Source organism: Ptiloglossa arizonensis, chromosome 2 (assembly GCF_051014685.1).
Source record: "Ptiloglossa arizonensis isolate GNS036 chromosome 2, iyPtiAriz1_principal, whole genome shotgun sequence".
Lineage (NCBI taxonomy): Eukaryota > Metazoa > Arthropoda > Insecta > Hymenoptera > Colletidae > Ptiloglossa > Ptiloglossa arizonensis.
Window position 1 is genome coordinate 3,683,110 of NC_135049.1, and position 17,831 is coordinate 3,700,940.

Sequence of the window (17,831 nt, forward strand, 5' to 3'; positions counted from 1 at the left end):
TAAATTTTAATAACATTTAAAATGCTTAATTTTAATGTTGATAGTATCCAGCCTAAAGCACTTCAACTTTGCCATAAAACTACTTTTCATACCATTAATATGCTTAGGACTATTTATTTATAATGTTTTATGCATCTTATCTACAGAATAAGTACATAGTTTCATCATTCATATTTCTATAAAATTACTATTTATTCTATGTACATTATATAATGAAAATTATATTTAATTATTTTAGATTGTTTACATCAATTTTGTGATCTGGTTTCGTAAAGCGCTTCACTCGAGCTTTGTCCCGTTTTCTGAAACAAAAAAGAAATTTGTGTCCTTTTAATTTAATATATAATTGAATACAATAGCTTTTTTATGTATACATTAATGATCAATTCTATTTAACTAAAAATGTTTCAATTTCTGATTATTCATCCAATCTTCTATCATTCAATAAATATATATACATTTTATACTTACAATTTAATAGTAGAAGGAGCAACAATATTCCTCTGTTGAAGAGACTTGAATCGGTCTTTCAATAGATTTCCAACTGGTTCTGAATTTCGTAAACTCCCAGTTAATTCTTCTGCTAGTTTAAAATCAGGTTCTAATGGTTCAAATTTAACTTTACTAAGAGTTTTAGTACCCATTGCTTTCAATGCTTTCTTTTTCAATCTTTTTTCCCTAAGCATATTTGCTTTTCTTGCTTTAGACATCAATTGCCTATCTAATAGTTTTAATTTGTAAATATCTGAGAGTTTTTTTTTCTCCACTTTTTCCTGTTGCATTTTGTAAGCTAATTCCTTTTGTTCTTTCTGTTTACGCCTCTGCACACGAGTTTTTTTTAGGTTTTGAACTGGTAAATTTCCAAATTTCACTTCTGGATAATCATTTTCAATTAAATTTTCATTCTCTTCTGGTTTAAGACCTTCTGACATTTCTTTTATTAAATTGTTTGTTTGTTGTTCACGTGAAACCTGTAACAGAATGATTCAATAAATAACATAATAAGAGTAGGCATATGTTTTACATTTTTACATGTTTATAGATCAGCATTATCCAACAAAGAGCTTTTAAGTACTTGCTTCTCCTTTTAAATATTTGTTCCTTAGATAGCATATCTATGTTGTCAAAGAAACAACACAATGTTACAAAAACAGTTATGACAAGCTACCTTTGTTGTTAAGCAAGTTCATTCATTAATATTGTGAGTCATTTGTAAATATATGAGTTCCTAGTAGCATTAAATGGATTTGATAATGTGTATCAATGATACACACATTGCATGAAATCAATAAAATTCTCATTCTTCATATCCTTACAATTTATAGAAATACTTCAAATTTCAGTTTTAGGTAAATTATCCTACATACAGATATGTACATAATGTACCTTTTTAAACATCTTCGTAGTAACCCGTTCCAAATGTTTTTCTTCCTTTATTAATTTCATTTCTTTTTGTGCAATGTCTTGCAGTAAGTCCTGATGATCTTCAAATGAAGGATTATATGATATTCCTGGATGTGGGGCTTCAATTGCTGGTATAGCAGAATTTTTCTTATGTATTGAAGTAGGTAGTTTCTTCTTTGTTCCAAAATGAAATAGTGTATGTCTTACAGTATCCGAAGATAGCCAATCAGTGTCAACTTTTTTTCCAAATTTTTTTTTCCACACATCATCCTTAAACTCAACTCTTTGTGGCTTATTCAATCTTTTTTTTGCTGCGATATTCTTATTTTTTAATCTTAATTTATCTTTCAATTTCAAAATTCCTTGAGATTTTCTGATAGTTTCCTTTCTCAAAAGGAGAGAATTTTTTCTTTCATTTTTAGTTTTTACACGATTTCTTTTTGTTACTGGATCCGGAACTGATGAATGAGGTTTTAAAATATTGAAACATCGAGGTTCTTTCGATTGTAATAACTCACGACGTGCTTTTTTTGAGAGAATTTCAGGTTCCGTAGAAATTACAAATAAATCGGAATTTTCACGAACAGAAAAGCAACCTAACCTCTCTTCTAATCGAGAATCTTCTAAAAATCTATCAACATCTTTTATATCCACATGTTTGCGCCATGATTTTTTGTTTTTTTTAGACACTTTTCGTTTTTTGGCTTTAGTATTAAACATTTTACTTTAATCAGTAAAACAATATTACTCACTGTAGTGTGTAAAGAATCGTGATTTTTAAGCCAAACTGAAGTTTTTATTTATGTTTCGTGATTGGGGAATTTGTCCAATGACTTTTATAGTTCATCAAACCAGACGAAATACCAACCGCAATGACTGTACATGATGAGTACGTGATCAGATCAGGGCCGACTTCACAGTACTCAGACCTAAAGATTACATAAAACATTTTTTCTAAACTTCATTACCATTTTTTTGTAACTTCAATTATTTGACTTACAATTAAATGATTTGCATAATAAATAGCACACATAATAAAAAAATGATTTTTTCGAATCACTTCTTAAAGAAATATAAGATAAATATAGGATAATAACGGGATAAATGAAATAAGACGGACAAAATCATTCTCTTTTATTAAAAGTTTATTTTGATCCGCTGTTTGAACTATTACTCCTCTATTACTACTACTATTACTATTACTAATAATGTTCGGTTCGTTTAAAAAAGGTTGAACTGTCGAATCGTTGTGCGTTTGGTTTATTCCGAAGCTGGAATGAAACGAGTGTGGTAATTAAACCACGTGACTCGTGACAACATTTTATTGGTTCATTTTGTCTCTGCCAGGAGTGTAACGTGGGCTGACGCATAATTTATCAAACATGTAAAGATTTTACAAACAGTTGAAAACCCGACGTTTTATTATTTTGTAATTTTTAAATATACTTTTATTTGTATTAATTTATCTCATATTTTTACATATTATCTTTTATTGACTTCTCAATGTAGAAAATTGTAAATATTCTACATAATTAATATCTTGTATAATTTCTGTTGAATCTATATATGTATTCTATGGGTATAACATCTTAATTTTTCGGTTTTGTCACAAGTCTCGTGGTTTGGTTACTAGAATCATTCGTTTTGCTGAATGAAGTATAAAAAAACCTTTGATTCTATATGGATGCACCATAATGTTTTTTCGCGTAAAGACTCAGCTTATTCTTGACACACGTGTTGCGTATGCGTATACACACGCGCGCATCACCTGTGGTGCGGTCAGAAGGCTGGCCACAACACCAGAGAAAAAGTTGTACTTACCGATGGCTGTCATCGCTTTTTCTGACAGATGTTTTTACGTGCCCTATTACGCGAGTTTTGCCCTATTCGAACAGATTCCAGCAGAAATCCTTCCTTTAAATCTTCTGTGAATTTAATTTTATCTCGATAAACATAATCGCAAGACGGAGTGTGATCGTTTAAGTTTAAAGGGTGCGTCATTGGAATTCCAAGGATCACGATCACTTGAAAAGATCGTCGTCCGCGAGGCTTAACGTAGAAAGAATAAAAGAAGTGTAAACGGAAACACGTGAAAAAGAGAGAGAGACTGAAAACAAAGGGTATGGCGAAGACATATGATTATTTGTTCAAGTTGTTGCTGATTGGTGACTCAGGCGTCGGCAAGACGTGCGTCCTCTTCAGGTTCTCCGAAGATGCTTTCAATACGACCTTCATCTCAACTATTGGTAACTATTTCCTTTTTGTTCCATTTCTCTACAGTTTTGTTGTCTTCTTAATTTTTGATTCATTTGATCTTGATTAGCAGGTTTAGAAAAGGTGTACTTAGTATCACATTAAAATTTCTTGACAAAATTTTTAAATTGTTTATAAAGTTTTAATGTACACATGAAAGTTTAGTCATCAACAATATACTTTTAAGTGCTTAAAATTTCAAAGGCACACAACCTGTTATTAGATTTTTATGATCCTGTTCATTTAAGTGAAGTTTTAACGTTTCTCAGTGTATTTGATTCCCTGAATACATTTATTAACTTTTATGGAGTATTAATCTGTAAGACTTTTATGGAGTATTTATTGTAAGATGCTACAGAATTTCATACATTGTAATAATGCAGTTGCATCGTGTAACTTGTGCATCTACAGTAATTTCATTAATTACGATACAGTATTCTTCCTTATTTATCTAAATACATTTATAGATAAATATCTAAAATAGTTCTTAGTCAAATTTATTCATATTTGTATTTATTTATTTATTATTTACTTATTATATATCTATAAATATTTAATTTTATACATAAATATTAAATATACTACATTCTTGGTACTTACTGTACTAGTAATATTCTCAAGATTCATATATTTGATTATTTATTTTCCTTTTGTAGTTAATAGTCTTATGCATATTAATATTATTTTTTATTCTTTCTATAAAGAAACCTCTGCTATTTATGTTTATTTATTTGAGCTATATAATTCAGTTGATAAATGTTTAATTGCAAAGTATCCGAAGTCTTAGATAATAATGGGTAGTGTTGTCATTCATTTGTTTCTTTTCTTTGTGTATCATTCATTACTTTAGTGATGTATATATATACATCTTCTGATTTATCACTTATTACCCTATTTCTTTAAAAATATCAGTACTTCAATATATGCATACACATATGTGCGCACATAATATTAGATACATTCTTATTTGTTTTATACTGTTATTAATTCTTATTATCTATAATATCTTGATGTATAATTGCATTGCTCTATCAGTAAAATTCTTAATATCATTGTGTAATTTATTAGATCATAAAACAATAATATAGAAAATAATAGTATTTACTTATTATTGATTATTATTGTATTATATTTTATTCATGGTTTTTAAGTTATAATATTTTATTTGAAGATAAAAAACAAAATTGAAAAGATTCTTGTAAATAAGTATTGATTTCTTAATGTATTGATGTTTTTCAATATCTTTTCCTTGTAGATATGTAAACAAAATGTCATAAAAAGTTAAATTAATTATTTTCTTTCTGTTTACTTATGCAATGCAGATTTAGAATTAAAATAAATCATAATATTCATTTCTTTTTTAGGCAACAGAATAAGACAATATAAGCATTATATTATTACATGCAATTATAATACCATTTATATATTTCCTAAAAGTACTTTTGTGATGAATGTGATAAGAGATTATTAATCTTTGCTTTAATATTTTTTATCTTAATAAGATTAAAAAAATGTTATTATAATGCTGAAGGATTTACCATTTTAAGATTGACAATACTCTATTATAATTAGTATTGAAGTTGATAGAAGATACTGCACATTTTCTGGGCACTTAGAATAAGTAATTACAGTTGATTAAATTAGAATTTATTATAAAAGATTGTGTTAAAATTTGTAACTCAATCTTGAGTGAAGAAGAAAAATGTTTTAGAAGAAAGATAACTTGAATAATGATCAGTTAAAAAATCTTTTCTTATTAACAAAATATTCTTTTAAAATAAATAGAATAATATGAGATTATCAGAATTGCAATTATTAATTAGGTTAAATTAAAGAAACATCTACAAACTTTTAAAGATTACTAAACATTAATATATTAATAATAATTGTAGAAGTTTATTACAAAAATTATATTTTCATTTGCACAAGTTTAAAGTTCCTATTATTCTTTCATACTTTTAAAGATGCAGTACTAACATGAGATTAATTGTTAGTAATAGCAAGTATTGTGTATATATAATAAGAATATTCCTTTATTTATGTGGGTACATTATGTTATTCAGTTCATAAGTTATATACTTGTTTCTTGTTTTCAGGAATTGATTTTAAAATAAGAACAATAGAATTAGATGGCAAGAAAATAAAACTACAAATATGGTAAGTACTAGGTATTTCAAACTAGATATTAAATTTAAAATAACAATTTTGTTTCTGATTGTACATATGCACAAAAACGAAGATTTGTTTCCTTTTCCTTCTACTTTTTTTTGATTAATATTTGTTTAAACAGGTTTTTAATATTTGAATAACATCATTTTTTCATTCAATAATTCTTTTACACTTTTTTAAAGGGATACAGCAGGTCAGGAAAGGTTTCGTACAATAACTACAGCATATTATCGTGGTGCAATGGGAATAATGCTAGTTTATGATGCAACCAATGAGAAGAGTTTTGAGAATATAAAAAATTGGATTAGAAACATTGAAGAAAATGCTTCAGCAGATGTTGAGAAGATGCTATTGGGTAATAAGTGTGAACTTATAGAAAAACGACAGGTTTCAAAGGAACGGGGAGAACAACTTGCTGTTGAGTACGGAATTAAATTCATGGAAACCTCTGCTAAATCCAGCATTAATGTTGAAGAGGCATTTTACACTTTAGCACGAGATATTAAGGCCAAAATGGAAAAGAAATTGGTAAATACTTTTTTATTATATATTCTTCTTAATATACCCTCTTTCATAGTCGATGTATTAAAATGTATAAAAAACTTTAATTCATATAATAAGAAGATAAAAATAATCCAAAATATATTAAACTGTTTAAAGTACATAATAAAATTAGAAATTTTTTGTTTTATTTGTTACTTAACAAAATGTTATGAGCTGAACATCGTTATTAGCCTTCCAGTGGGTGGAGATTGTGTAAAAAATGGCCTCTGCTTTTTTAAATAACATTAAAGTTGAATGATTGTTTTGTATTTTACTGTTATTTATAATTTATATCTTGCCATATAATTCTACATTACAAAATCCCATACTTTTTATTATAAAATCACTATAATTCCTAAAAGGTGTAGCCTTTTATACCATGTAGAAAGTGTTAGTAATACAAAGTATACATTGTAAGATAACGTTCTATCAGATAGACTGATAATTAGAGTAATTAAAATCGCTGATTGTAAACAATTTGGGTGTAATCTGTATTAGACACTTGTATCTACAAATATAGATGTATAGATGTGTAGATGTGGTTTGTGTGAAAGTTGGATGTGTACATTAAAGGGTAAATAAATAAAATATTTATATTTCTATAAAAGAAATATTTCAGGTGATAAAGTTATAAAACCATGTGTATAAAATAACATATACATAATTAGTTTTTGAATAACTGAATATATGAGTGTAATTTAAAAAAGTACAGCCAACATTTTATGTGATGTTTACATAGTGCTGAAAGGCTAAAAGAAAATATTTAGTAACATAAATTTATTTAGTGCTTTTAAATGAAAATTTACAATCACTGTTTTTGTTTTCTCATTAAGTCAACCACTCTTTTTAGTTTAAACTATTACACAGAGTGTAAGGAATTATTATGAATGTATGTTTTATTACTCTATTTTAGTGATAATTACAGAATTTGATTTCATTGTTTGCCAATAGCATTAAAATTACCATTTATTTAAATATAATTGTAGTTGCTTTTACAGATTTGTTATAGCAAATAGTTTTATATTGATTAACCACTGTTTTTTTGTTTCCTGTGTCTGTTTCTCTGTGTTTGGTGCGGGTCGGTCTTGGCAGAAGGTAACTCTTCCCCCCTCTATCTATTTTTTATATACTATATAGAAGCTCATGCTTTGCATGCTAACTTGCAATTTGACTACTTTTGTTGATGATGCTGAACATTGTGTTAGACCTTGAAAAATTATACCATAACTTTTATTAATTGCTTTAATTCATTCTTAATCTATTGTAATTAATTAACTTGTTACATTATATTTTTTTAAAATATATTATGACTAAATGTCAACAGTAATTATATTTAAATTAAGAAAATTAAAGTTTAATTATCTTTACATACTATAATTATCATAATTACATAATCATATACTCGTTTAATCTCCTGTAACATATATTTAATTTTTTTTACTGCTTCTTTTTTCTTTAATTACTTATAACATTATTTGTCGATAGTATCATTTTTCAAAAATTGTTATGTTGGAATATTTTATTTCTACTCAATTGAACTTCCACTGATTGAAATAATATCTAATACCTACACATTATGTAATATTTACTGTAACTTCTATCCTGCGTTGCGTTATATAATCACATGTATGTAGCAGCTTATGCACTTACACATGCATGAATGTATGTACTCGTACAAAAAACAAACTGCAAATTACTTGTAATATTCACTTATTGCTTTTAACAAACAATGTTGTGTAAAAGTATCCTAATTTTTATTGTAACATATGTAGATTTGAAAGAAAACTTGAATTATTAACTTCTTGAAAGCAGTGCTTCAAAACTTCTTTTTTTTTATTATTTTATAACATTTTAAATAGTAATCCAAAATTTTAAACTATTTTTAAAATCATGGCTGTCATTTCTTCTACTTTCTTAATAGAAAGTGGCCACTGAGACATATTCAACAACATATGATAATAATATACGAAATTACATAAGATTTGACATAAAGCATATAATGAATATCTTGTTCATAGCGTAAATGGTATTTCAAAGCAATTGTAAACACCTTAATCTAAAGTCACCTTATACAGTACAGGTGTACAGGTGTTATTTACCAGACTAATCAGCAGGGCAATATTTACATAAATTAATTAAAAGTTAAAATTCTGTTTTTCAATTGTTTTAATTTAAGAAGTTTCTCGAAGTTCAAAATAATTATATATATATATATATATCAAACTTTATCTTAATCATTGTTTCATCTCATAACTTGCCATTGAACATTGTCGGTATGTTATTGAAATTGTCTTGTTTGCTTTTATATAGTATAAAAAATATTATAACTTTTCTTTAGAAAAGATTAATAATCTTCTTTAATCTACATACCTCCTAAGTGTCTTCATTTACCAAAAGAAAATGTTATTACTCTGTAACAATCCTTTTTGTACTGAATAAGAAAGAATAATATCTTATAATGGTTGTAACTTTTTATTATTATAAAGATGTAATTATATAAAAATGTATGTAAACTCTTTCAAGAAGATATTATAATGTATTTTTAACTTTGTTAAAAATTGTTATAATGATTGGTTTCATTCTACATAATTTTTACAGAATTTTTATGTTGTATTTTGATATTTTTGTAAAGTATCCATTAAGATTATAATAAGTAATTAAACAATGCATGCCTTTATACAAAAATTTTAGTTGTACAGGTTAGAAAGAAATGTTTTATTGTGGGTAGTATGTTTAATTTTACATCTTTGGTGTGGGTGACTCATCAAACAACATAGGCAGAGTTATTATGGGTAAAAAATTGATCTAGTTTTCACTGTCCAAGGATTAATTAATGTTGCTTTTAACATCTTTGCAATTGAAAGTTGAGAATCTAAAAGAAGTTGAAATACAATGAAGTCCATAAAGAACTAAAATTGATTGCATGTATCTCTAGTATTAATCATAAATAACAGAAAAGGAACCATAGTACTCAATAACTATGAAAGTATAAATGAGTTTACCAATTTTTTTATATAGTTTCAGTACTATTTGTCACGTATGTTTGGAGATATCTTACATATAAAATAAAAAATGATTAATGATGAAATTATTTTGGAACAGGAAGCATCAAATCCACCCAAGGGAGGCGGACATCAACTGAAAGCATCTGAGCCACAGAGGAAGCCACCAAGTTGGCTTGCACGATGCTCTATACTCTGACCCTTCGGCCGGTGCAACCTAAACCGTCACCCTCTATCCTGTACTCTTTACCTTCGGTCCCCTTCGCTCGTTTCACGATGCGAGTCCTTCTGTGATGTTACTCCTTGATAGCCACCTTTGTTTCCCCCCATCGCTGCCGGTCTCTCTTTTTTACTAATTATTCATAGAAGCTCTTTTATGCTGGAGGAGAAACTCACTTTCCTCTCTTAAGAAAAACGTATTTAAGGATTCTTAAAGAAAACGATCGTGGATTGTGATAATTTTTGATAATTTTCTAACAATGTTAAAGCTCAGAGTTCAGAACGCAAACCTGAAAGTACGATCGTAATAATCATTCCTTTTCACCCTATTTCGCGACAATGAAAATAATTTTATAATAAATTATTCGTGGTAAAATTTTGTTAAGCAGTTTCAGAATGTTTTGGTTAAAGGGGGTAATTATAATTAATAAAATAATCAACGAATAATTTAGAATATACATTGACATTAAACAATTTTTGTCACGAAATCTATAATCTATGTATACTAAAAATTGCACATTCAATAATAAGTGTACAGTTTTTTTTCATTTAGTGAAATATATAATTGTAGGCGTTGCTGTGAAATTCTTTCATTTACAAAAGGAGTAAATTAGGTTGAAACAAAAGTGAAGTAATAAATATTAAAATACAATTTGAATACTTACAAAAGCAATAAATTATAAAACTATTTTTACCTTTAAAATGTATTTCAAATTGCTGCTTTTATTTACATAATATTTTAATAAATTATACAAAATGTCTACAACGAAAGTAAAATTGAAAATACCAAGTTAAAAAGATAGAAAGTGATTATTGTGGAGAACACGCAACGAAGTTTCTCCTCCATGTTTCAAATAATCAAGGGGTACAATCGATTTTTAACATGTGTTTGCATTCGCTTTGTTTAAACGAACCCAAAAGGAAGAAATTTCTCTCGTAAATGAGAAATTTTTTTTTTTAGTAAGTAGTTTTAGCTATTTGTTTATCAAAAAAAAGAAGGGGGTGCGGATAGATAAACAATGGGCGGTCATTTTTTATATATAAATATATAAGTAACTATACTTATATAAATATATATATATATATATATATATATACATATGTGTATATATACATATAAAAATATACATGTGTATATGTATATATAGTATATACACACACATTGTCAAGTTAGCTTTTTCACCGAATCGAAGGGGAATCTTCATTAATTAACTCATTAATTAATTAGCGCAAATTCAGGACTCAAAGAGAAAGCTCTTTTGATTTTCTTTCATTTTTTCCTCTTTTTATTGTTGAAGTAAATAAAAAAAAAAAGGTGGAATACGGACTTTGTCTTCGTTTGAAACGCTTGTTGTAATAGTTTTTCGAGGAAACAGAGGGTTCTCTTTTTTTTTATACAAGAAAAAGAGATTCCGATCTATTTCCACTTATACTTAAATATACGATTATTATAATACATTTTATATTAATCCTATTTGTCTACTTTTATTGTCGAAACTCCCCTGTCCTTAATTTTAAGCGATTAATTATTACTTTCATGGTCGTTTTTTTATTGTTATCATCAAAGAATGTTATAATTCCATTAACGCATTATAATTATTATTATGATTAACAGAAATATAATTTTCTAATAACATAACCTTGCAGCATAAGAACATGTGTAAAATTATGTTTTTATGGAATGTTTTAACAGGTCAAGAGATGTTTTCAATTAAGTGTTTAATTTAATAAATACAATATGTAATTTTAGGTTATAGGAGAACAAATTGAAAAGATAATGAATTAGTAGCGAATTATTTTTTAAGATTTTACTGCATTCAAATTTTAACGTTATTGTATATACAAAATTATTAAAAATTGTTCAATACACAGTATGTGATAAGTAGTGTAGTTTTGTTTTATATTTTGTGAAGATAAACAAATGTATCACTTATCAGATATGATTGAATTAGTTTACTGTAATTATTAATTGGTTTGTTCAAAAATTTTACCTTGATTGGTGTTGTGTTTGTAGAACAATTCTTGAAAAAATTTGTTTAAATTTTCTTCAAGTACTGTGGAGTTTTGCATTTTAGATTTCAATTCCATTGACATTTCTTTCAACTAAAATATAACAAATAGTATAAATATTATAAGTATAAATATTTGTATTTAAATATTTACGTGATTGTAATATAATTGTCTACTTTAAAGCATAGAGTTTCTATCTCTGGGTGTAATTTATCAATTGTAGATACTGATTTCAATTCGTTTATCGAAAATGCAATTAGCTTCATTTGTAAATCTTTTATTTCTTTTCTATTTTTTTCATTTATTGCATGAGAACATAGACCAAATGTTTGTAGCCGTTTGTTTAACTGAATTATACTTTTGGTGCTTTCTACCAAATATTTGTGTTCTTTCAAGATTTTAACAATATTCCTAAAAAGATAAAAGGCAGAGTTATCAATATTATACAGCTTTTTTCTGTTTCCTTTTATACTTTTCAAATTATTTTAAAGCAAAGTTGGAAATTTTAAATATTAATTTTATATTGATGCTGATTGTGTATACATGTTTGCTTACATGTTAATATTTGCAATAATTTTTTCATTATCATTTTTCATTTCAATTATTGCTTTTTCTAGTTCCCCTTTTTTCCGCGTCTCCTGCTGTAGCTTATTCTCTAAAGACTTCATTTTAATTTTGAATTTAGCGACTTCCATTTGACTTGACAGAGCTTCCTTTGCTAAAAGATCACGTTCCTTGATTATACTATCGTAGTTGATTTTCATTTTTGAATAATCAATTTTATTACGCATCTTCTCTTCCTCTAATCGTTCAATTGTTTCCACTCCTAATTTTAAACGCGCTCGTAAATTGTGCGATATTCTTTGTTCGTTTTGTAAAAGTGACTCTTTCGAGTAGAGCTGTTCACGCATTAGAACATGTTCCCTTTCTAGTTTATCCAATTCTTCCTGAAAGAAGAAAATATTGTTAAAAACATATTTGGTTATATTACCATCTTATTTTTTTTTATAAGAATTCAAATTTTCCTTCTTTAATATAATAGTTCTCGAATATAAATTATAACGAACTGCAACGTTTTCCATGTTATTATTATTTTGATCTAAATTTTAGTATCGCATAATATTTGCGTAATGTAATTGTTTTAACAATTTACAGATCCCATGCTAACCGTGTACCGCTGAATTTGGTAAATCATTTTGTGAAATCTCTTCTCGAAGTGAAATATGTTTTGCGCATTCGATTGGGCATTTTCCATAATTGCAAGGTTTTTATTAGCCACTCAATAATGAATTTAAAATAAAATGTATTGTTACGTTTCTTTTTTTTTGTTTATAAATCACCGAAAATATTTCTGCAACAAATCTTCGAAATCTGAACTGATATCAAGTTTGATATATTCGATTTCTCAACTTAGTCATGTTCTGCGAAAGTTATACGTTTGAATCTTTTCGGGGCGCGCTGTTTGAATCTCAAGTGACAACGCACGTGTCGGTTAAATATTGTTTCTATTATATCCAGTTGAAACTTTTTAGAAATAATTCGAATAAATTATAATTAAAACTAATTTGAACGAGGCTTGGTTAAACTTTTTTTTATCGGAAAAATTCGTAAATTGATTAATATTACTCTCATAAAGATATAAATAAAATAAATACTTGTTTGGCACTGTTTTTAAGATTCGGCCACGCGAAATCGGACTTCCAATTACAGATGCATGCACGTACGTGTCCGACTTGTCTATTGTTACTGTATTCCATTTACTGTTTTCTTCAAGTGCTCCGTTTGGTCGACCCTTAGTCAAATTTAACTGGCGATCCCAATTTTGTTTAACATTAAGCGAGGAACTATTGCGAATACATATAACATATTTAATCTATTATATAAAAATATATTGTATATAGATGTAATGTGCTATGTTAAAATTACAAATTCATTCATAAGACACATTCGAATTTTTCATGGATAAAAAAATAGGAATACAAATATAATTAATAAACTACTTATTTTATTAAAATCTTAAATAATTGTTATAAAAAAAATTAATGACTATCCATAAATTGAATATCTGAAAGTAACAAAACTGTATTTGGTAATGGTCTTGGTTGTGGACTTAAAACTGTAAATGTTTGCCTCTCCACATCAACATTGGTCCTGCAAATAAAGAATATTTTCGAACATTAACATTCTTAATTTAAGTATTAAAAAAAAAATGGATATTAAAAATAAAATAAGTAACCATCTATTGTTAGTTATTAATATACAAATAAATAACAAATTTTACACAAATGGAAAGTAATTTGTAGTAATAATATTATAATTTTCAAGGTATCCCACAAGACTCAGAACATATTATTTTTCTTATTTTTGATGTCACTGTAAAATATTGAAGACATAATACAGTACAATACAATAAAATTTTTTCTCAAAATTGTTGATATTTTTTTACATATAAGTATATATTCTTCTTTGCATCTTATAGTACTATTTTTGGCTCTTTATAATCATTCAAATGATATTTTAAATAATTTTCCATGTTATCAGGGGCAAAGAAAATAATAAGGTGTTCTAGAATTAAAAGATGGGATACTCTGTATATGCTTGCACTAAAAGTAAAGATCAACAAATATTTTAATGTGCAAATTACATACACACAGACAAATCCAGCAACGTTAGTTTGCACTACATCATCTTCTGGTGAATCAGCAAATGAAACTGATAATAAATGATGAAGAAGATTTGGACCAGGTGTGACAGCTACCAATTTTGTTAGATTATCTTCTGCTTTCATTCCAAGTGGCATGCAGGATGCAGGTAATACTGGAGCTCCAATTTTATATAATCTAGCTTCACTCCACTTTACTTCAAAACTATGCGGATAAAGTGGAGTTCTAGATCCATAAAAATATTCTCTTACACCTTGATCTCTAACTTCTGTTCTCTGCGCCTGACTCCTTTCTACAACTCCACCACTTTTTGGTAGAAAAACAACTTTAACAAAGTCTGGCATATCCCTAACAAGTTCATTATAAAGTCTTTCTTGATCTAACACCAAAATTGCATCAACTTCAAAAGCTTGTGCAGCATGAGTCAATAATTTATATCCAGCTCCTTTAACCCAACCACAAGTGTTTATTACAATGCCAGAAATTCTAGCTTTTTTATTAGCTTGAAGTCTATCGGAACAAACTTCTGCCAGGCGAGTTACAAGGAGATTATAAAGAGCAACATTTGCTTGTGGACTCTTATGCCCAAAATGGAAAACTAATGGTGCTTGTTGGCTAAAACCTTCTACAATATTAGATGGACGTTCAACTAACAGGGCTCCGACAGTACCAGGTATTGCTATTTGACCTTGACCAACATCTAAGTCTACAAAAATTGGTCTACGGCCCATTCTAACTGCATAGTTTAGTAAAAGTCTACAAAGTGTTGATTTTCCAACATCACAAGGACCTACAAGCATTGTTATTGGTCCTCTATTATCATTTTTCTCTGCACTTTCCCTAAGCTTTTCCATTGCTGCATGACAATTTAGATAAAGACCCATTGGAGTTTCTTTAGCAACATAACTAACATCAGTTTTTCCAACTAATTCTACTGTACAACCTTGCCAGGTAAATACAGCTACTTTAGCTCCAGCTGTAAACTCATATTTCTTTCCTTTTACTAATTCTGTACCAAAGACTTCTGCTAAACCACTTTTCAACTGTAAACAAATAAATTCATATAAATATTATAATAGAGGAAATGAATAAATATACTTGGAATTTGATAATTAACACATAATATATATAAATATATATATACAAATAAATTATATAATAAAAAGTGGTAAATATATAAGTTTGTAATCAAAGTTGTACATGAATAATTAGTAGAAAAACATGAAAACTAAGAAATTATTAGAGATCTGTATGAATTAAAATTTGAAGCAACACAGGCAAGTAAATAAAGAAAATAATTATGAAATTAAATTCAAATGTGAAGAAATAGATTTAAATTATGAATTACAAAAAAATGTTTTAATACTTGCTTCGAGGGTGACTTTTTCATTTTTGGTTTCAACTTCGAAGCGTAATTCGCAATCTGGATCTAATTTGAATTCCTGCGTTTGCACTTTCTCGTCTGTCATTTTGTTAATGTACGTTACGTATCTTTAAGTAAAGTTTGCGTAACGTTACTTTAGTAATCGGAACTTTTTGACATTTTTTATATTAACTTATTATGTAGTGTATTCTAACCTTTAAATAAACCATTAGAATTATTCAATACTATTCGATGTTGCTCAACCTATCAAAATATTATCGATAATTACAAAACTTTAAAATACTACATTTGTACGATACTTAGAATCAATTTGTTATCGATAATTACAAGGCACTGATATATATCGATTAATGTAACTATCGATAGTATGAGTCTACGAGTATACCGGTGCCACGCGTTGAAGTTCGACATAATCATAAACGAAACGTCAACAAATTGTAAAAATGACTGCGTTAACAGTTATAGGAAAATTCTGGCAAGAGTACACGAAAGCTACACCAAAAAAACTTAAAATTATAGATGCTTATCTACTTTACGTGTTTTTAACGGGTGTCATACAATTCGTTTATTGTTGCTTCGTCGGAACGTTCCCTTTCAACAGCTTTCTTAGTGGATTTATTTCTTGTGTCTCTTGCTTCGTCCTTGGAGGTATTTTACTAATAAATGTTTATTCAAATTTGTATGGGATTTTATATTTTTAAATTATTACATTTTACAATACTTAATGATGCTAACAATGTTTTTATCTTTCTGTTTCGAGGAATATACATCTTTTTTACGATTACGATGTCATTTTTTTTTTTTTTTTTCAAAAAATATATATATATTTATAGAATATTTTGAAAATTAATATTTATTGTTATACATTTATTAAAACTTTATTTCATATTTCTGTTTCAGTTTGCTTGCGATTGCAAGTGAATCCACAAAATAAGAGCCAGTTTCATGGAATAAGTCCTGAGAGAGGATTTGCAGATTTTATTTTTGCACATATAATTCTTCATTTTGTTGTAATGAATTTCATTGGTTAAAATCAGAGGAAACAGGATTTATAAAATTTTGTAATAAAATATTACATTCAAACTTGTTTGGAATAATAATTACACTGTTTTAAAAATGTCTGTATGTATAAAAATAAACTTTATAATTAAGGAAATTATTAAAGAATAAACTAGAATTTATTTATACGTGTACAAATTCATATTTTATGGGAAATGTAGTAAAATAAGTTATAAAAATGTGGCAACGAATTTCAATACATCGGTAAACATAAAGCATTTATTTTTGAATAAGTTAAAAATGTATCTGTTTATAATAATTGATTTTAAATGAAATAATATTCTCAAATACTAGACAAAATTATTAATAACTTTGAATGTTTCCCTTTTTTTTTATTTTTCCAGAGTTGCCTAAACACTTTAAAGAAAATGTTCGTTAGAATAAATAAAAATGGATTAGTAAAAGGATTTCAATAATGATTAACTGTCTAAGTGCCATTTATGATCAACTGTATTTCATACTAAATCTATTGAGGAACATTGGAGTTCTTTGTTACATTTATTTACACAGCGACACAATATTCATGAATTTAGTGTTTTTTAAATATGAAAAGAATAAAAGAACACAGTAGATTATTTCTTTTCTTATCTTCAGGAATAAAATAGTCAACTCAAGATAAATGTTCCCTTTTGTAAATTAAGAATCTACAAGGAGAGTTTACAATTTGAACAAGTATTTTTTTAATAAATTGAGCCTTAAACTGTAGCTACAGATTCGTACAAACACACTATGAAAAATGACAGAAAATTGAAGATGTCTAATCAATTACTTTTATAAGAAATAACTTATAATATTTTTATATTAATGAATTTTTAAAGAATTGGCAAAGTAATATGATCAGTAACTGTGTTGAATAGTGCATTGGTGTGTTAAAGATTAATAATATGAATGTTACAAGATAAGCTTTTTTTATTGAGCTTTTAGTTTTTTTTGACATGATTTCCTTTCAAGTTGCCCTTTACTTCTCTACTTTCTTCTCAAATAAAATATTGTATAAAAATAATGAAATAATATAATCTTCACAAAATTATGATCACATAATCAAAACAGTATTTGTATTATTTATTAAAAAAATATAATTAGTTCAATAATATAATACAAACAATATAATTATATTAAAATTAA

The 17,831-nt window shown here is 27.1% G+C and overlaps 5 protein-coding genes across 11 annotated transcripts; 2 read left to right on the forward strand and 3 right to left on the reverse strand.

Annotated features, from left to right (window-relative positions):
- Nucleotides 1-98: 98 nt before the first annotated feature.
- On the reverse strand, nucleotides 99-2,259 carry LOC143143360 (ribosome biogenesis protein NOP53). Its single transcript, XM_076304505.1, has 3 exons — nucleotides 1,387-2,259; nucleotides 472-971; nucleotides 99-302 (listed from the first exon to the last, which is right to left on the reverse strand). Exons 1-3 carry the CDS (start codon nucleotides 2,122-2,124, stop codon nucleotides 230-232), a joined length of 1,311 nt encoding a protein of 436 aa, XP_076160620.1. The 5' UTR covers nucleotides 2,125-2,259; the 3' UTR covers nucleotides 99-229.
- A 911-nt stretch (nucleotides 2,260-3,170) lies between these two features.
- Nucleotides 3,171-11,064, forward strand: Rab8 (RAS oncogene family member Rab8). The gene is made up of 4 exons (XM_076304317.1): nucleotides 3,171-3,650; nucleotides 5,754-5,814; nucleotides 6,009-6,354; nucleotides 9,472-11,064. Exons 1-4 carry the CDS (start codon nucleotides 3,527-3,529, stop codon nucleotides 9,568-9,570), a joined length of 630 nt encoding a protein of 209 aa, XP_076160432.1. The 5' UTR covers nucleotides 3,171-3,526; the 3' UTR covers nucleotides 9,571-11,064.
- Nucleotides 11,065-11,400: 336 nt separating this feature from the next.
- LOC143143379 (uncharacterized) lies at nucleotides 11,401-13,449 on the reverse strand. 4 transcript variants are annotated; one of them, XM_076304543.1, is made up of 4 exons: nucleotides 13,325-13,449; nucleotides 12,156-12,547; nucleotides 11,777-12,011; nucleotides 11,401-11,693 (listed from the first exon to the last, which is right to left on the reverse strand). In XM_076304543.1, exons 1-4 carry the CDS (start codon nucleotides 13,355-13,357, stop codon nucleotides 11,556-11,558), a joined length of 798 nt encoding a protein of 265 aa, XP_076160658.1. In that variant the 5' UTR covers nucleotides 13,358-13,449; the 3' UTR covers nucleotides 11,401-11,555. The 4 variants fall into 4 exon arrangements, with proteins under 4 accessions (XP_076160658.1, XP_076160657.1, XP_076160656.1 ...); XM_076304542.1 differs by lacking the exon at nucleotides 13,325-13,449 and adding an exon at nucleotides 12,769-13,194; XM_076304541.1 differs by having other exon boundaries at nucleotides 11,404-11,693; nucleotides 13,256-13,388.
- Nucleotides 13,346-15,999, reverse strand: Cbc (protein CLP1 homolog). Of its 4 annotated transcripts, none has more exons than XM_076304539.1 (4): nucleotides 15,634-15,963; nucleotides 14,249-15,306; nucleotides 13,682-13,751; nucleotides 13,346-13,444 (listed from the first exon to the last, which is right to left on the reverse strand). In XM_076304539.1, the coding sequence occupies exons 1-4, from the start codon at nucleotides 15,730-15,732 to the stop codon at nucleotides 13,433-13,435; spliced, it is 1,239 nt and encodes a 412-aa protein (XP_076160654.1). In that variant the 5' UTR covers nucleotides 15,733-15,963; the 3' UTR covers nucleotides 13,346-13,432. The 4 variants fall into 4 exon arrangements, with proteins under 4 accessions (XP_076160654.1, XP_076160653.1, XP_076160655.1 ...); XM_076304538.1 differs by lacking the exon at nucleotides 13,346-13,444 and having other exon boundaries at nucleotides 13,586-13,751; nucleotides 15,634-15,754; nucleotides 15,842-15,999; XM_076304540.1 differs by lacking the exon at nucleotides 13,346-13,444 and having other exon boundaries at nucleotides 13,586-13,751; nucleotides 15,630-15,969.
- A 6-nt stretch (nucleotides 16,000-16,005) lies between these two features.
- Dad1 (dolichyl-diphosphooligosaccharide--protein glycosyltransferase subunit) lies at nucleotides 16,006-16,834 on the forward strand. The gene is made up of 2 exons (XM_076304545.1): nucleotides 16,006-16,295; nucleotides 16,548-16,834. The coding sequence occupies exons 1-2, from the start codon at nucleotides 16,091-16,093 to the stop codon at nucleotides 16,676-16,678; spliced, it is 336 nt and encodes a 111-aa protein (XP_076160660.1). The 5' UTR covers nucleotides 16,006-16,090; the 3' UTR covers nucleotides 16,679-16,834.
- The last annotated feature ends 997 nt before the right edge of the window (nucleotides 16,835-17,831 follow it).